This window comes from Suillus bovinus (genome assembly GCF_016758785.1).
Source record: "Suillus bovinus strain UH-Sbo-P2 chromosome Unknown EDB93scaffold_40, whole genome shotgun sequence".
NCBI lineage: Eukaryota > Fungi > Basidiomycota > Agaricomycetes > Boletales > Suillaceae > Suillus > Suillus bovinus.
The window spans coordinates 306,117-322,183 of record NW_024542096.1 but is presented as its reverse complement, the minus strand read 5'-3'; the positions used below and the strand labels follow the sequence as shown (position 1 = coordinate 322,183).

General features: G+C 45.6%; 5 protein-coding genes across 5 annotated transcripts; 2 read left to right on the top strand and 3 right to left on the bottom strand.

Moving 5' to 3' along the window:
* Window positions 1–768: 768 nt before the first annotated feature.
* On the bottom strand, window positions 769–1,854 carry EDB93DRAFT_1087912 (PIN domain-like protein; the record flags this gene model as incomplete). Its single annotated transcript, XM_041446092.1, has 3 exons — window positions 769–1,339; window positions 1,387–1,502; window positions 1,561–1,854. The coding sequence occupies 3 exons, from the start codon at window positions 1,852–1,854 to the stop codon at window positions 769–771; spliced, it is 981 nt and encodes a 326-aa protein (XP_041306301.1).
* Window positions 1,855–2,212: 358 nt separating this feature from the next.
* On the bottom strand, window positions 2,213–2,854 carry EDB93DRAFT_1291278 (heat shock protein 70; the record flags this gene model as incomplete). Its single annotated transcript, XM_041454565.1, has 1 exon — window positions 2,213–2,854. A coding segment is annotated over one exon (642 nt), but the record flags the coding sequence as incomplete, so codon positions are not given.
* A 1,918-nt stretch (window positions 2,855–4,772) lies between these two features.
* EDB93DRAFT_1105168 (uncharacterized protein) lies at window positions 4,773–6,627 on the bottom strand (the record flags this gene model as incomplete). Its single annotated transcript, XM_041447480.1, has 9 exons — window positions 4,773–5,159; window positions 5,213–5,295; window positions 5,488–5,551; window positions 5,586–5,708; window positions 5,757–5,816; window positions 5,863–5,892; window positions 6,004–6,395; window positions 6,444–6,509; window positions 6,621–6,627. The coding sequence occupies 9 exons, from the start codon at window positions 6,625–6,627 to the stop codon at window positions 4,773–4,775; spliced, it is 1,212 nt and encodes a 403-aa protein (XP_041306299.1).
* Window positions 6,628–10,077: 3,450 nt separating this feature from the next.
* Window positions 10,078–12,271, top strand: EDB93DRAFT_1251891 (uncharacterized protein; the record flags this gene model as incomplete). The annotated part of the gene is made up of 5 exons (XM_041453216.1): window positions 10,078–10,419; window positions 10,469–10,747; window positions 10,804–10,819; window positions 11,163–11,420; window positions 11,481–12,271. 5 exons carry the CDS (start codon window positions 10,078–10,080, stop codon window positions 12,269–12,271), a joined length of 1,686 nt encoding a protein of 561 aa, XP_041306298.1.
* Window positions 12,272–13,684: 1,413 nt separating this feature from the next.
* EDB93DRAFT_1088041 (uncharacterized protein) lies at window positions 13,685–14,085 on the top strand (the record flags this gene model as incomplete). The annotated part of the gene is made up of 2 exons (XM_041446098.1): window positions 13,685–13,828; window positions 13,852–14,085. Coding segments are annotated over 2 exons (378 nt in total), but the record flags the coding sequence as incomplete, so codon positions are not given.
* Between the last annotated feature and the right edge of the window lie 1,982 nt (window positions 14,086–16,067).

The following is a 16,067-nucleotide window of genomic DNA, read 5'->3' as shown; positions in this document are numbered from 1 at the left end:
GAGCACCAATGCCTTGTACGAGCACCTATTCGGTATGTGACTGAATGATCCCTTGAATGCGCGGATCCTTGTACACGTCTGAGTCCTTCCCATCTTCACCCAACAGTGAACTCGGACTCCAAGTGATCAAAATGGCTTTCCAGCCACTCCCATCCACGACGAAATGTCTGGCATAATTATTTCGTGTGTTGGTTACCTGCAGGTGAGTCTCTATTCATTTTGCTTACACTTTTGAACATCTGATAGGGCTGTCTTTGTGTGCACCATGTCTTCTTTCGCCTAGCTTTTTTGTGGCAGTGCTGGTGGCTGGGGGGCTTTTTGGTGAGCTTTTTCCTTCAGGCGCCACATGTTTGTGAAAGCAACCCGCTAGATAGTAGTATGTCACAGCTAGTTCAAATTTTATTAGGGGCCTGTGACTAGTCTTGTGTTTTTTTCATACCAAGCTTCGATGTTAATGAGATGCGGTGCCTATGTAGACATGGATTATAGGCTAATATACTGCTGTGCTACTTCTGGTGCCATGTGGCCAAGTAATGACTGTCAGGACGCACATACATTGAAGAGAATTGCCTGGGAGTAGTGTTGCCCAAGGTGTTGTGTCCCAAGTGCCAACAATCAACTTTAACAACATAAATTTCGATATCTCATCTCAATGCCATAATGTCAAGCGAGAAATGATTTGGGATGTTGGCCAAAGGCTTGGCTGGTCTGCTGAGTGTTTAGCAACTGAAACACTGGTCAACACTGACCAACAAAACACAGAGTGACTTACTTTGCATAATGTGCGCAGATATGTGCCCTCCCACACACCCCTGTACATTCTCTCAATAATGGGTCTTCATCCCAGCCGAAATTCTGACTGCAGAAATCGGCAAGGCCTGCAAGATCTGGCTGGCAGCATAACACATCCTCTCGCAGCATCATGGTACCACTTCCAGTTGCTGAAAAAGACGTGAGGGCATGGACATAATTGCTGATTAACGAATGCTGTGGGAAATCACGTGGAATATGATCCGCGACTACCTTGTACTTGCGCTCGAGGAGATTGTGAGGGTCCTGAGTGAGCAGAAGACGCAGGTCCTCAACAAGGTCCTTGGCACGCTCCAAGAATTCATCTGGCGTCAGTGATAGGAAGGAGTTGAGCATCATCTGGCCGATTTTGCTATGCTGCGCCACCTTGTAAGCGATTCCGATACCACAACCAGGCACACCTCCATCATAGTCGCCACCTGCAAGCAGTGCAATAAGAAGTCTGTCGCCTCGAGTTAAGGAGCAGCCGTGTTCAAGGCTGTCCTCAGTGTAGACTTGAACATTGAGAAAATCCTTGTCTTTTTTCGCACTAGCAAGAATTAATGGTAACGAATTGATAGGAAAACGATGGCATACCTTTGGATAACACACAGAGCGCCAAATATCAAAATATCGCTATCCTCGGTCATCACAGCATCAATGACACCATGGGCATTCATGGCCGCGAGCTTGGCTTCACCTTCACTTGGAGCCTGGATGTGGACTGATGAGACAACAACACCATGAGGGAAGCTAAGGGAAAGAACATACCTGTGTCCAGTGAAAGCCAAACAGCTCCAGCATGCGCTGGAAGTCATGCGTAAGCCAGTGGGGGCTGCTTCTGGCCTTTCGACCTTTGTCTGGTAGGCGCTGCAGGCCATCAAAGACAAACACAGCATGCAAGGGTAGCTTGAGCAGCGTGACTAGTCGGAAAAAAAGTGTGCGCAGCTCTGGTGACTTTCCAGCGCCTGCATGATTGGTGTGAAAGACGGCGCACACACTGTGCATCCATGCACTAACAACACAAGTCAGTTCAACTGATGGACACAAGAAGAGAAGTAACATACCTAGCATCAATCCCAATCGTGAACAATTTGACACTGCGGTTGCCGTCAATGCCTTCAGTCTTCAGCTCTGACAATGCAAGCTTGTTGAGGGTTCTATTGTCCGCAGATAAAGCAACCCACTACGAAGAGCATCAGCACCTCACCCAAAGCCAAAGTTCTCAGCTCACCTCCCACAGTCCAGGGATTCCCATGCTGATCCATGATGATAGTACGAAAGGACAAAGATTATTCGAAAGGGGGGCAATAAGAAAGGGGCTGGGTGCAGGTGTCACCTGACTGCTGTAGGGGGCGGCGGTCTCATCAGCTACAAGGAAGGTTAGTCTATTAATGGCGATATAGAAGAGTTGAAACATACCTTTGTATTTCTCAGCCTCGCTAACCATGCGCTCGATCTCCTCTGCAGACAAACGACCCTTGTCATTGGTAATAGTGATGTGATTTGACTTGCCGGTAGTTTTGTTAGATGTGGAGACGTTCAGGATACCATTAGCGTCGATGTCGAAGGTGACCTCGATCTGAGGAACACCACAAGGTGCAGGAGGAATACCAGACAGCTCGAACTTGCCGAGCAAGTTGTTGTCCTTTGTGCATGCATGTTCACCCTCATACGCCTGGATCAAGACACCAGGCTGGTTGTCTGAGTATGTCGAGAATGTCTCTGACTTCTTGGTGGGGACAGTGGTGTTGCATTTGATGAGGGCAGTCATGACACCACTGGCAGTCTCAATACTGAGCGATAGAGGAGCAACATCAAGAAGCAGGAGGTCCTGGGTCTTCTCAGAGGTGTTGCCGGAAAGAATGGCAGCCTGAACGGCAGCACCATATGCAACAGCCTCGTCAGGGTTGATGCTCTTGTTGGGCTCCTTGCTGTTGAAGAAGTCAGATACGAGTTTGACAATGTGGGGGATACACATGGAACCACCAACAGGCTTGAGCGTGCTACGGAACACGTCCATGCACAGCTCCTTGAAATGGGCGCAAGTGAGGGAAGTGTAGAAGATGATGAGATGCGAGTACAGCAGAGCCGCTACTGGGTGGGTGGGGTGAATGGTGTGAGTGTGAGTGCAGCATTGTTGGTGCCACATCACGTTCTGAAGCCCTGCAAAATATGAGTAAGAATCACAAAAAAAAGTATGACTAAAATACCTCTTATCCAAGGGAAGTGTTGTTGTTGTCCACAGCCTGCAGCACTGCGCATGGAGTGAAGAAGTAGAGTCACGTGATCGACGTACCTAAGCCACCCATTTATGGTAACTGTGCAGGATGAGCGGGAGGGAGACAAGAGAAAGAGAAGAGGGTAAGGTAGAAGTGTAAATGTATGACGTGTCAAGTCAATGTAAAGTGCTGTAAAGTGTGTTTTTGGCAGGGTAAAGTGAGTAAAGTGCGGAAGAAGGAGAAATACACAGTAAATTTTGTAAATTTTGTAAATTTCAAACTTCCGGGCAGGCTCCCTCCCTGGGCTCGGATGCACCTGCAACCATTGTTATTTTTTTGGCACTTCCACTGCCTTGTACAAAGCATGACACACATATTACTAGGTACCTGGTAGATAATGATATTATTTTAATTCAAATTAGTTGCAGCAGGTTGATCGCTGTCAACACCTGAGGAGTCTGCCAATATTATTAATTGACATTTCAAGTTGCAGCAGGTTGATAGCTGTCAAAACTTGAGGATTTATTTTACAATTACGCTAGTAGTACTTGTAGCTAATTCCATCCTGGGTCGTGATTGGTGGAAACACCAAAAAACGCAGCCAACTTGCATCCCGAACCCTAAGTTAGGTGCACGCGTCAGCACAATGCAGAATTCCAACCGTGGGTCACGTGACTTTGGATTCCATTTTTTTTTTCTCGACGAATCTTTGACCAATCCCCTTTACAGAACTTACATTAGCTAATCATGTATTTTTCCAGATATCCCGACTTTAGTACAGTGTAAAACAGATAAAATAGGCCTCTCTATTATGGACTCAATCTTAGTGCGATAAGGGAATTTTTTTGCATTTTTAGCCTACAACTAGGTCGAAAGATCATGAATCTGCAATAAAAATTTTTGGTGGTGATTATGTAAGCAGTCCCAATTTCGGGTGTGAAATTTCAAATTTTCTACTGGCTGGTGTGCCAGTCTCCTATCATAACATGCCCCACAAAAACAAGAAGGCTCGATGGGCTGAGGCTCACTGAGCTCCTGGCAGCAAATTCTCCAGTAAATATTATATTAACAGTGTTGAGGACCTGGATAACCCAGACTATATTGATGAAGAAGATTCATGTTCAGTCTTGGACAGTGAAGGTTGGACTGTCAGCCTGCCAGAGTATGGCAACATGGACCTTGGTGCCATCTCTGACTCTGAGGCTGAAAGAGAAGAGCATGGTCATCATAGTGGAAAACAAAAGGCTGGTGACATGCAGAGTTGTGAAGTTTCTGATGAGGAGGAGGAAGGTATTAAAGAGTTTGAAGAACCCCAAATAAGTACATGTATTTCATTCACTCGTGATGGTCCAGCGGAAGCCGCAAACACGTGTTTTCTTTGCTGCAAAGCAATGGGTACCAGGAGTGGCTACCAAATAAGGAAAGTGGCAGTGCTGGTGGCATGGGAAGTCCCAATTTGAGTCTGTTGTTTTTTAAAATTGAAGAATCTTGAGAAGGTAACAAGATAGGTTTGTAGGTACATCAGCAAATGTGACTTGGTTCAAAAGTGCTCACACAATGCTCTCAAAATGCTCATGTGCATATGCTTTTTAGTTAGCTCAGGTCAGCATCCATAATACCCATTTTTGGTTAAGTTAGACCCTGACATGACTTAAGAGATCATCCGATGCGGTGACGCAAGATCCTGTGTTATCGACTAGATTATCACAAAGATTGTGACCTGCAAAAACTAGTACCAGTACATCATCTGCATTATCTACATCAATCATCCATATCTGAGTTAGGTGCCAACGAGCTCTCCTCACCCCGTACTTGTGATGGTCTGATATCCAATACATACTGTAAATACTGCTCCAACTCAATCTTCTCCTCGCCAGTAAGTCCATCCATCACGCGAATGATTTCTCTGAATTTGTCGCTGTGAGCTCTTCCACTGAAGGGGTCAATGTCCAACTGTGCCCTTGCTTGTTCATATAACGCGCAGTGCGTAGCTGCGCCAGCTATGCCTATGATGATCTTGATGGGCTTGATGGGCTTGAGTGAGGATGTGTCAAGAAATGATGTGTAGCCCCAATACCACACAAATCTAATAGCATTGGCCATGACAAATCTGTTCTGGAATTTTGCATGAACAATTATATTATTGTTCTGTGAAAGACGTGGTAAGTAGATAGTAAAACATGAGAATCACTTGAACATACCTCATCAAAATAAAAATTGTGCATGAACAGAAGAGGGTCAGCACCCCAAATGAGTGAGTTGATCCTGGCAGTGTGATACTGGTCTGGTAGTAAAGAATGTCCTCATGGGGGGAAAAGTTGGAATGCATCGCAAGCGCTGTCCCATGCAAAATCTATTATTTTTCCACATTTAGCGGACAAGGCGTTTCTGACCTGTTTACAGTGTGCATTTGTGATAAAAGGCTGAAATACAACTGCAAAGATTAGTAAGAGAAAATGGAACATGCAGGACTCACCATCAGGCCCATAAAATTGTGGGATCAAGTCTTCAATGGCCTTATCAATGAGGCGCCTCTTCTTCTGTCTAGAGTACACCAGCATTCATCGTGAATACAAGTCCTGTGATCCCGACTTTGGTGTCCTTAAGTGCATGATTGATATCTTCCGTCATCAGCTTGATCTTTTTTTGAGATGACGACGACGACACTTCAGGTTGAACAGTAGTTGGCGTCTCATGCTGTTTGGTGGCAACAGCAGGGGTTCACGACACTTGATATGGTGTTACAGGCATGTTGTTGGCAAGGTGGGTCATGTGCGCCCGGGTCGTCCTTGCAGGTCCTACTGTCTGCATTTTTTTTAAGCAACAATTAACAAGAGAAAAAATCACTCACATGCACTACTTCCGATACAGGTATCTCTCCCTGTCAGATCGTCATCAGGTTCAAGGCCGGGGGCAATAGGCCCCCAGATTGACCTACAACATTGGAGCCTGCATCCGACACATCCTCAATACATCAAGGCATGGGTGTCACTTGTCCAGGATGATTTTCAGGTGGAAAATTAGAGAATGATGGACCTGAGGGAATGTCCCAGAAGTGGTCATAAAAATTGTAGCCATTGTCATCGGCATACAATGACGGTTCCTGTGAATGACCAAACGATGACAAGCCCAGTGCATGACCGAACGACGATGAGCCCTGTGCGTGACTGAGCAACAACGAGCCCTGTGCATGACTGAACAATGACAAGCCCTCAGGCTGTGCATAACCAAACAACAATGAGCCCTCAGGCTGTGCGTGACTGAACAATGATGAGCCACCCTGTGCATTACCAGACAATGATAGGCCATCTCCATCTCTGTAAGACGAAGAGCCCTGTGCATGACTGAACAATAAGCCCTGGGCATCATGAGACTGCTGTGTGCCTACACAACTGATTAGCAACCGATGAACATGTTCCTGAAAACACTCACCTTGCTGCTCTCCTACAACAAACAGTGCATATGGATCGAAGTCAAAGGCCGACATTTGGGGTTGCTCTGCAGGAAGATTCAGTTGATCAGCAGCCAGAAAACCAGATGGATTGAGGCCTGATCCCCTAGGCAGCTTGGGGATGGCAGCTTTGCCCTTGCGCTGTGAACTACACTTACCTGGCATGCAGGCAGTGGTCGAGAAGATAAGTGAACAAAATCATACATGTGGAGGTCACATTGATTTCATACACCAAATAGGGGGACACATAAACTCGGTACACGACTTACAGACTGGGAACAATGGAACATGTTGTGGTCGATATCAGGAAATTTGAGAGAAAATCAAAGGAAGGTTCAAAGCAGTTTAAGAAGCAGATTGGAGAAAGGGGAAAATGGCGGTAGTTGAAGAAGCATAATGAATAGACAGGGGAAACAGCATGGTGTTTCAAAAATTGATGTATGAATGGCACGATCCGACAATGGGCGGTTATCTCCTATGATACGAATTGGTGTGAGCAAAATGGTCGAAAGTGAAAATTACATACTATGATTTGAGAATTTAGGAAGTTCTGGGCGACCGTAACTACCCATGAACACTATCAGCTACCTTGTCACTGTTGTTATTATCACCATCATCGGATTCATCATCATCCATAATATTGTCAGTATCTGAAGATGTACCGATGAATTGGGGTGAGTGAGAAGACTTTCCCATGGAACCCAAAATATCTTTCTTGATGTGCAAGCCTAAGTGCTTTGAGAGTACCTCGGCTTGGGTGGAGACGGCACAAAGAATCTCACAATCCTCGTTGTAGACAGCTTGAAGGTAGCTTGTGTCGTCGTTGATTTGTTCCTGTGACCGGTCAGAAAAAATGTTTCTGACCTTTCTCAATTCATCATCACTGAAGAGCAGATGGTCTTTGTTCTCACGATGGAGTCCATTCAGGAATGTTGTGAACCATTCTGACTCCTCGACTTCCCATGCCGTCAACACAAGATGTTGGCATGCAGCTTTGCAACTAGCAAGCTTTGACTTGAATAATGCATGCAAAGTTGCAAGGCTGAGATGCGAGAGGCCCCTGCAAATTAATTCCTCCCGCTATTGTCCTGTAGATTAACCCGATGTAGAAAGCTGATTTCCACTGGGCTCAGCAGAAATCGTACTACCTAGACAACAAATATTTAGGTAGATCTTAGCACGACCTATGCTGCTATACTTGCAGAGCAAGTGCGTTCGATCCTAAAGGGATTGCTAATTGGTATTAGTAGTAAAAATGTGTCAGTAATGCAAATAACTAAATGTCTGATGGTGCGAAACGATGTCTGAAGGTACTTATCCGATGTCCGAAGCCAAAGTGTGATGTCCGAGTTTTCGGACTTTCAGACTTCACAATAATGGGTCGGAAACTTTATAACGAGTGTCGGATTGCGAGCGGTATGCGCGAGTATGACGAGTGATGGAGTATGACGGTGAACAAATGGTAATATTTCACAATGCAACTAAGAACTATGAGAATATTTTGGGTGATCTGCTGTAGAAAACTGGTTCCTGCTGGGCTCAGCAGAAATCATACTACCTAGACAACAAATATTTAGGTAGATCTTAGCACGACCTATGCTGCTATACTTGCAGAGCAAGTGTGTTCGATCCTATAGGGGTAGCTGTTTGGTATTAGTTTAGATAGTTAGTTATCAATAATAGGAAGATAATCCAAAGCTAAGAACTACTTGTCCGAAGGGAAACTGTCGGGTCCGAAATATCGGAGTCAGGTCGGGTGTCGGACTATGCGTCGGACTGTCGGGAATGCATCGGACTGTCGGGAATGCGTCGGACTGTTGGGAATGCGTCGGACAATAAAGGAATGTGTCGGATTGTCGGTCAAATGAATGTCGGATGTGTCAGAATGTTTCGGAGGAAAAGAGCGGATAGATATTTCGCAATACAATCAAGTACTACTAATATCCAATGACTTCCATCCTACTACTGAGTAGGGAAAAGTAAGTAATGCAATAGGTAGGAAGTACTAGATATTAAATAGTGACTATGTAGAAATTCGGACTGCTATAGGCGAGAGTAGTAGCAATATTTCGGGTCCGAAATCCTATGTAATAGGACATGTGGTACTGCGGACCATGAGAAAACATGTAATAATGCTGTATACAATGCTTAGCAAGTCAAAAAAGAGTAAATACACACCAGTGGGAGTAGATACGACTGGACAGGACATAGGGAGGACGAGTCCGATGCAAAAACGTCGGGTCCAAAACTTTCGGGTCGGGGTCGGGCGTTGGGGTTGGGATCGGAATGTCGGAGATGCATCGGACGAATACTGTTTAACATGAGTATCAAGAACACGGGTTTTGAGCCCAGCGCTGCGACTGTCGTTACACCGCAGAGTCAGGAAACGGCTCCTAACTACTGGATGATGATTGCTACAGGTCACTACAGAGTATTTAAGTAAGTACGTAGAAATTCGGAAAACTACAGGCGAAGATAATAGCGATATATTTCGGGTCCGATGTCCTATGTAATAAGACACGAGGTGCTGCGGACATGTAATAACGTGGTACAAATGTCAGAAAACGTGCACGGGAATAACTATGCACCTAGTGAGGCTAGTTCAGATGGACAGGACACGGGATGGACAAGTGCACACGAAGTGCGATTGGCTGATGCGATGTCCGAAGGTCCGATGCGCCGGATCCGATACAGAGTGGCTCGGACATGTGTGAAAGTGCGTTGGACATGTGCGCATATGTTTTGGGTGTTGGCACGAGTATGGAAATACATGGTTTTGAGCCCAACACCGCAACCATCGCTACACCAAGGAATATTGTGTGATAATAAACATACCTCATTAACTTCTTCGGCAGTGAATTCAAGCCTACACCCTCGCCCTGAAACACGGGCTGCAAATTGGAGCTCCAGTGGAGCTTGACGGAGAGGGTGTGAAATGCAATTTTTGGACATTCAGTCACGCAGATACTGTCCACAACAGGAAGGAGATGTGACTTGATGACCAGGCTTTCCAGGCTGGAAAGCCAATTTGAGGCCCACATTTCTACGACATGAAGGAGACTTGGGGGAAATACCTATATAATATGTTCCGCTTTGCATTTAGAGACATATGTACCTTATATAATATACTCTCCCTTGCCTCAGGAGGTTTAGGTACCTCATCCACTGGGGAGAGCGGAATATGGGGAGAACCTGCATCAGAACCAGAACCTATGTCAGAAGTCATAAAATGAGGAGAGTGGGAGTAGTTTGTCTTCTTGAAAAGATCAAAGGAAGTCGGTTCAACACAAGTTACAGAGCTCGAGTTAGTGGGAGCAGGACTGCTTGATTGAGGAGGGGAGGAAACAGGGGACGAAGGGGAAAATTCCATGGTTGTCTCAGGTGATACAGCAGGTGATGCACAGTAGAGTGACCTGCCAGTGCTGGCCTTGCAAACCAGAGATGCGTAGTTGTAGACTTTGAAAGAGCGAGCAGTTTCCTCAGCTTGTAGTCAAACCAGTCCAACTACCACAGCCTGAGGGCTATACTACTACAATGTGAGTACTGTCGAGCTCAAATTCACTAGTATGATAACTATGTGCACTTATCTTTGGCAGGTTATGTCCCAATTGCAATATGGAAGACTTTCTGTCCATCGAGACACTGATTCAGCATCTCAATTCTGAGCCTACCTGTTGGCCATCCAAAGCACAACCGCAAGAAGTACCCGTTCCTCCTGTATTCTGTCGATGTGGAAGTGATCAAATGCCTGCTACTGGTACTTTTCATCCACAGTCTGGATACATTTTCGGTGTCAGCAGAAATAAGCTTGATAGGTTGGATGGTGATCCATATGCATATTGGCAGAAGATAAGCCACTACTACCCTTTCCATGACGAAGGTGAATGGGAGTTAGGGAAGTTCTTGGTTGAAAACCTCACTCAGACTCAGATCATCAAGTTTCTGAAGTTGAAATGGGTAAATGATGGTAAAATGTAAATCTATGACACTCATCATTCTTTGATAGTTTAATAATCATGCAAGGCCATCCTTCACTACGAAGGACCAACTATTAGACTGGATGGACTCACTCCCATGTTTTACGGAGTGGAAAGTCTCCAAAATGGAGTTCACAGGCTACAAGACAGTCCACCCAATTGAGCTCATTTGGCGTGATGCACTAGATGTCATCAAACAGCTCTTTAGTGATCCTATCTTTGCAAACCATACTCCACATGTCGTCAATGTTGGAGATCAGTGTGAATGCGGAGATTACATGAGTGCCAATATGGCCTGGAGAATACAGGTTTGCTTACTCTGTTAGTCTATTCCTTGTCACAGATTGACTTTGCAATTTTCTAGGACCATCTTCCTATAGGTGCGACTCAAGTGCCAATCATATTGGGATCCGATAAAACTCATGTAACACGAATCACTGGAGGACTCAAAATGCATCCAGTTTTTATAACTATCAGCAACATTGATTCAGAAGTTCGCTCCAAAGCAACTTTACGAGCTTGGCAGTGTATTGCCTATATGCCTATTACAAAGTTTTGTGTGCACTCAGAGTATAAGCATTCTCCAGGCACGGCTATGGCATCAGTGCATGGACCTCATGCTTGCTAACCTTGAGGCTGCAGCACTGGATAGATGCTTCATGCTCTCTTGATACATCTGTTATGTTTTTACACCACTCATTGCTCATGTATGTGACCTGCCAGAGGCCTCTATGATCACTACAGTCACAAAAAATGCATCCCCTGTGACCATGGCAGTGCAAGCGGATTTTGGCAATGGGATACTTCACCCCCCTCATACCGGGAAGCATACACTGCAACAGATTACCAACATATCCCGCAATGTCGATCCTTGGGGTCTTGACAAATTCCAAAAAGCAGCCAAATCTGTCAACCTCTCTGGAGTACATATGCCATACTGGCGTGATTGGATCTATGAATGTCCGTCCATCTTCCTCGCTGGTGAAGTTCTACATACTTGCTTTAAGTTTTTCGCCAATCATCCACTCAAATGAGTTAAAGAGGCTGTAGGAGCTTATGAGCTTGATAACCATTTCATCACTCAGCACAAGCGGGTTGGTACATGCCACTTTGCAAAAGGTGTCACACATGTCAAGCAAATGACAGGCCATGAGTACAGAGACATACAACACACCATCGTTGCCTCAATCGCAGGTGCCACTTCACCCCAATTTGTTCACGCAATTCGTGCCATTGTAGAGTTCATCTACCTCGCACAGAATCCGGTCCATTCACCTGAAACACTTCAGTCAATGGAGCAAGCTCTCTCAGACTTCCACTCCTTCAAGGGCACTATCATTGAAGCTGAGGCAAGGAAGGGGAAGAAGGGCGTCAAAGAGAATTTTTTTATCCCCAAACTCGAACTACTGCAAAGCTTTAAGGGTACAGTCCAGTGGTTGAGCACTTTGATGCAGTTCTCAGCCGACATAACAGAATGCTTGCTCATCACCCATTGTAAGGATCTTTTCCCGTGGATGGCCTGGCAAAGCAAAGATTTTACAGAGCAATGTATGCAGATTCTTAACCGCCAAGAAGCAATGGAGATATTTGACCTGTATGCACTAATGACTTCTCGTGGTGTGCCATTGGTCAATGCCATGCATGCTGAAGAGGACAAGGTTGAGACTATCAACCCCACACTCTCGTGGGTTTCCCACGTCCTCCCTGATGAAGTCGATTCATGGTCCCCGACCAGTCCAAAACCACCTTCTGAAGGGCATCCTCTCTGGAGATGCGCAAACCACTTTTCAAGTGAACGTCACACCAGACTACAGATCGCTGTCGCTGACTGAAATATCTACAAAATATGCACTTCATGACTTCGATTGCGCATTTGCCGATTTCATCACCCATTCATCAATGTCCAGCGGTGAAAATACCCACTGGGACCCTAAATATGGGCACTACCAGGCATGGAACAGGTTTCAGCTGCAGCTTCACTCCACCTTCCAGCAATGTGTCATCATGCCAAGCAGAGTGGTGCAAGCATATCCACCAAGTGACAAGTTTCTCTTGGGAAATTGTGACACTGTTCTCATTGACGCTATGGGCATTAATGGCAACATGAGTATGTATATTCTATGTATCTACATCTAACACTACTGATCCTGTATGCGAATTTGAACTGATAACAGATACACAGATCCACCAAGCCATCAAAAAGCTCTCCCCTTTCAAGGCCCCCAGACTCAACGGAATCAGCAACATTGTGTACACATGCTGCACAGACCTGCTAGTACCCTACATGGGACCGATCTTCAGGGCAACCTTCATGCTGGAAGTCTACCTGAACAAATGGAAATGCTCATCAACCATTGTCCTCAGAAAACCAGTATCCTCAAGGCCTATCGCCCAATCACACTCCTAGACACCATGGCTAAGATTCTATCATCATGCATTGCAGATGATCTAATGTACATTTCAGAGCAGAACAACCTCCTCCCCCACACACTTTGGAGGACGACCTGGCTGGTCCACAACTGACTCACTGCATCTTCTCACAAAGTTCATAACTGACTCATGGGCCTCACAAAACAATCACATCTCACTACTATTCCTGGACGTCAAAGCAGCCTTCCTGAGTGTGGTGGTCAACAAGCTAATGCACAACCTAAGGAAAGCCAGCATTCCACAGGAGTATGTTGAATGGTACTGAAGACACCTGGACAGCAGAACAACATACCTCTTCTTCGACAACTATCAGTCCAATCTCTTCAAGGTGACAGACAGAATTGATCAGGGATGCCCACTGTCACCACTAGGATTTGTATTCTACAACTCAGACATATTGAGAGTAGCTGATCCCAACCCTAGAAAGGGAGAACTAGGCCTCGGATTCCTAGATGATGTAGCACTAGTAGCAAGGGGTAAGTCATACGAGGAATCCAATGGCAAACTCAAGAGAATGATGGAAAAATGGGGAGGCGCTCTCAAATGGAGCGAAGAGCACAACACAGAATTTGAGCTCAAAAAGACGGCGCTAATATGTCTATCCAGCAAGCGGATCCCTGACACAGACAACCCTCAGAAAACAATCCCCGCCCACCGCCCACCGATCACCATCCACAATCACACCATACAACTGTCGAAAATCGCACAAGTTCCTAGGAGTAATCATCAATCAGAACCTTAACTTCAAAGAACACGCTGCCTATGCAACAGCAAAAGGAACAAAGTACATGATGGCATGCAGATGAATCATCTGCCCCACAAGAGGAATACACGGAAAACTGGTCAAGAGACTCTTTGAAAGTGTCATAATTCTGAAAATGCTCTACGCCGCTGATGTATGGTGCGCAGGTCTAGTTGAAAAGGGCAAGGGGAAAACTGGGGGGGGGGGGGGGGATGTGGTGCTAGAGGCTTCACATCCCAGATGGCAAGAGTCCAGCAAATGGCCACACTGCTAGTAACAGGAGGACTAAGATCAACTGCAACTGATACTCTAGACATGCATGCTAACATACTTCCTTTTCAACAGACACTTCGAAAAGTTTGCCATCAAGTGTCCCTAAGGATGGCATCTCTCCCGCCCCCACATCCGCTAGCCAAGGAGATCAGAGTAGCATATGAATACAGTGCAAGAAGACAGTTCCAGAGGAGAAAATGATTCCCTTCACCGCTTCACAAACTGATGTGGGAATTTCAGATTGACCCATCCAGAATCGAAAAAATAGACCCGGTCAGACACTACCCCAAATGGGAACCAGACGTCGAATGCTGCATCATGAACACATCAAAGCAAGCCATCAAAGACAACAGACTAGCTATGGAGGATCTATGGGTATATTCTGATGGCTCAGCAGTAAACGGGGGAGTAGGAGGTGAAGCTGTGTTGATGAGAGGCGAGGAGGTGATCAGCAGGAGACGCTTACATCTGGGGAGTGACAAAGAACACACAGTGTACGAAGCAGAGCTAGTAGGGATGATCCTGGCGATACAGCTGTTAAGAGAGGCAGGTGGCAACAGGGGAGGCACAATGGCACTAGGAGTCGACAACCAAGCTGCAATTCTCGCTATGATGGCATTCCAATCCAGAGCAGGTCACTACCTAGCAGACTCATTCCATGACAACTTACGCAAGCTGTTACCCAACAAAGATGACAGGAAACTCATAGTCAGATGGTCAGGGCACCACGGCATAGCAGGCAATGAAGCTGCAGACGAGGAGGCAAAGAAAGCAGCAGCAGGAGACTCATCAGCCACGAAAGACATCCCCAAATCACTGTTAGCGAGAGGCGGCACAATCAGAACCCTTCCACAAAGCAAATCCACACTGAAGCAGCACTTCAACGGAGAGATCAAGAATGAAGCAATCAACATCATGAAAGAGTCCCCCCACTTCAATCGCCTCCAATCCATCAATCACACCATCCCATCCAAAAAGTTTGCTAGCAAGATCAAAGATTTACCAAGAAAGCACAGAACGCTGATCTTTCACCTCCACACCGGCCACATTGCCCTCAACAAACATCTCCACCGCATAGTGAGAGCGCCATCAGCAACATGCCAAGAATGTCATGCACACGAAGAGACCATCCACCACTTCCTATTAGTCTGCCCCAAATTTGCCAGACAGTGCAACGCCCTGAGCATGGAGGTAGGGCCACGCCAGCTAAACGTCAAATACCTTCTCAGCGAGACCAAAGGAATCAAGGTGACACTCAAGTTCATAGCATGCACCAGAAGAATGGAACGGATCTTTGGGGACATCAACCCTCCTGAAAGAAAGGAATGAGGAAAAGGAAGAGCGGATGAGGGAAAGGAAGATACTTGAGGGGAGGAGAAAAAATATATAATGTACCACTAACACAACACCTTAAGATGGCGTCACCGTCCCTGCAGCAGCACGGACCATTGCATAGCATTGATTACACCCATCATTATCACATATGTAGTACAGACCAATCTCATAGGTAGTGTCCACCATAGGGCTTCGCCCCACAGGACAATAAACAAGGATTCCAAAAAAAAAAAAAAAAAAAAAAAACACTACTGATATCACATATACAGCAAGTCATGTCACACAAGTTTGACTAATTTTTCAACCAGTGGTCCAACAAAACTCCAACCTGGAACTGCCATTGTATCTCTCTGACCCACTTCTCTACATCCAATATTTCTGCTTCATTTCCAGTCCTACTGATTGTCCCGAACTTGCGATGTGGACTGTAGAGCGCGCATATATGCATGATCAAAATGGTAACTGCCATAGGGAGGGAGCTGTCATGCGAGTAACAGATGTAACACACGCGATTGAATTGATACCAGTTTATGGCAAGACAGTGGCCAAGGATGTGTCCTCTGCAACTTCATTGGAAACCTATGAGTGTTTCTTTTTGAATACCTTCGCAGACAAGGAGAGTTATCATACATTCAGTACCGAGTTTGTGTAGACAGCAGCTCAATCAATATGTAGCAATTGTATCAACCTATTGCATCTAGTATCATATTGTATCATATCTTTGAGCATATCACATCTTAGTAACAAAAGATAACTGCTCGAGTTTTATCAGCCAGATATGGTTTGTTCAGCATCTCCACCAATCACGTGAGTTCGCTAGTGAGGTCATAAGTGTTCGTAAGTGTCCA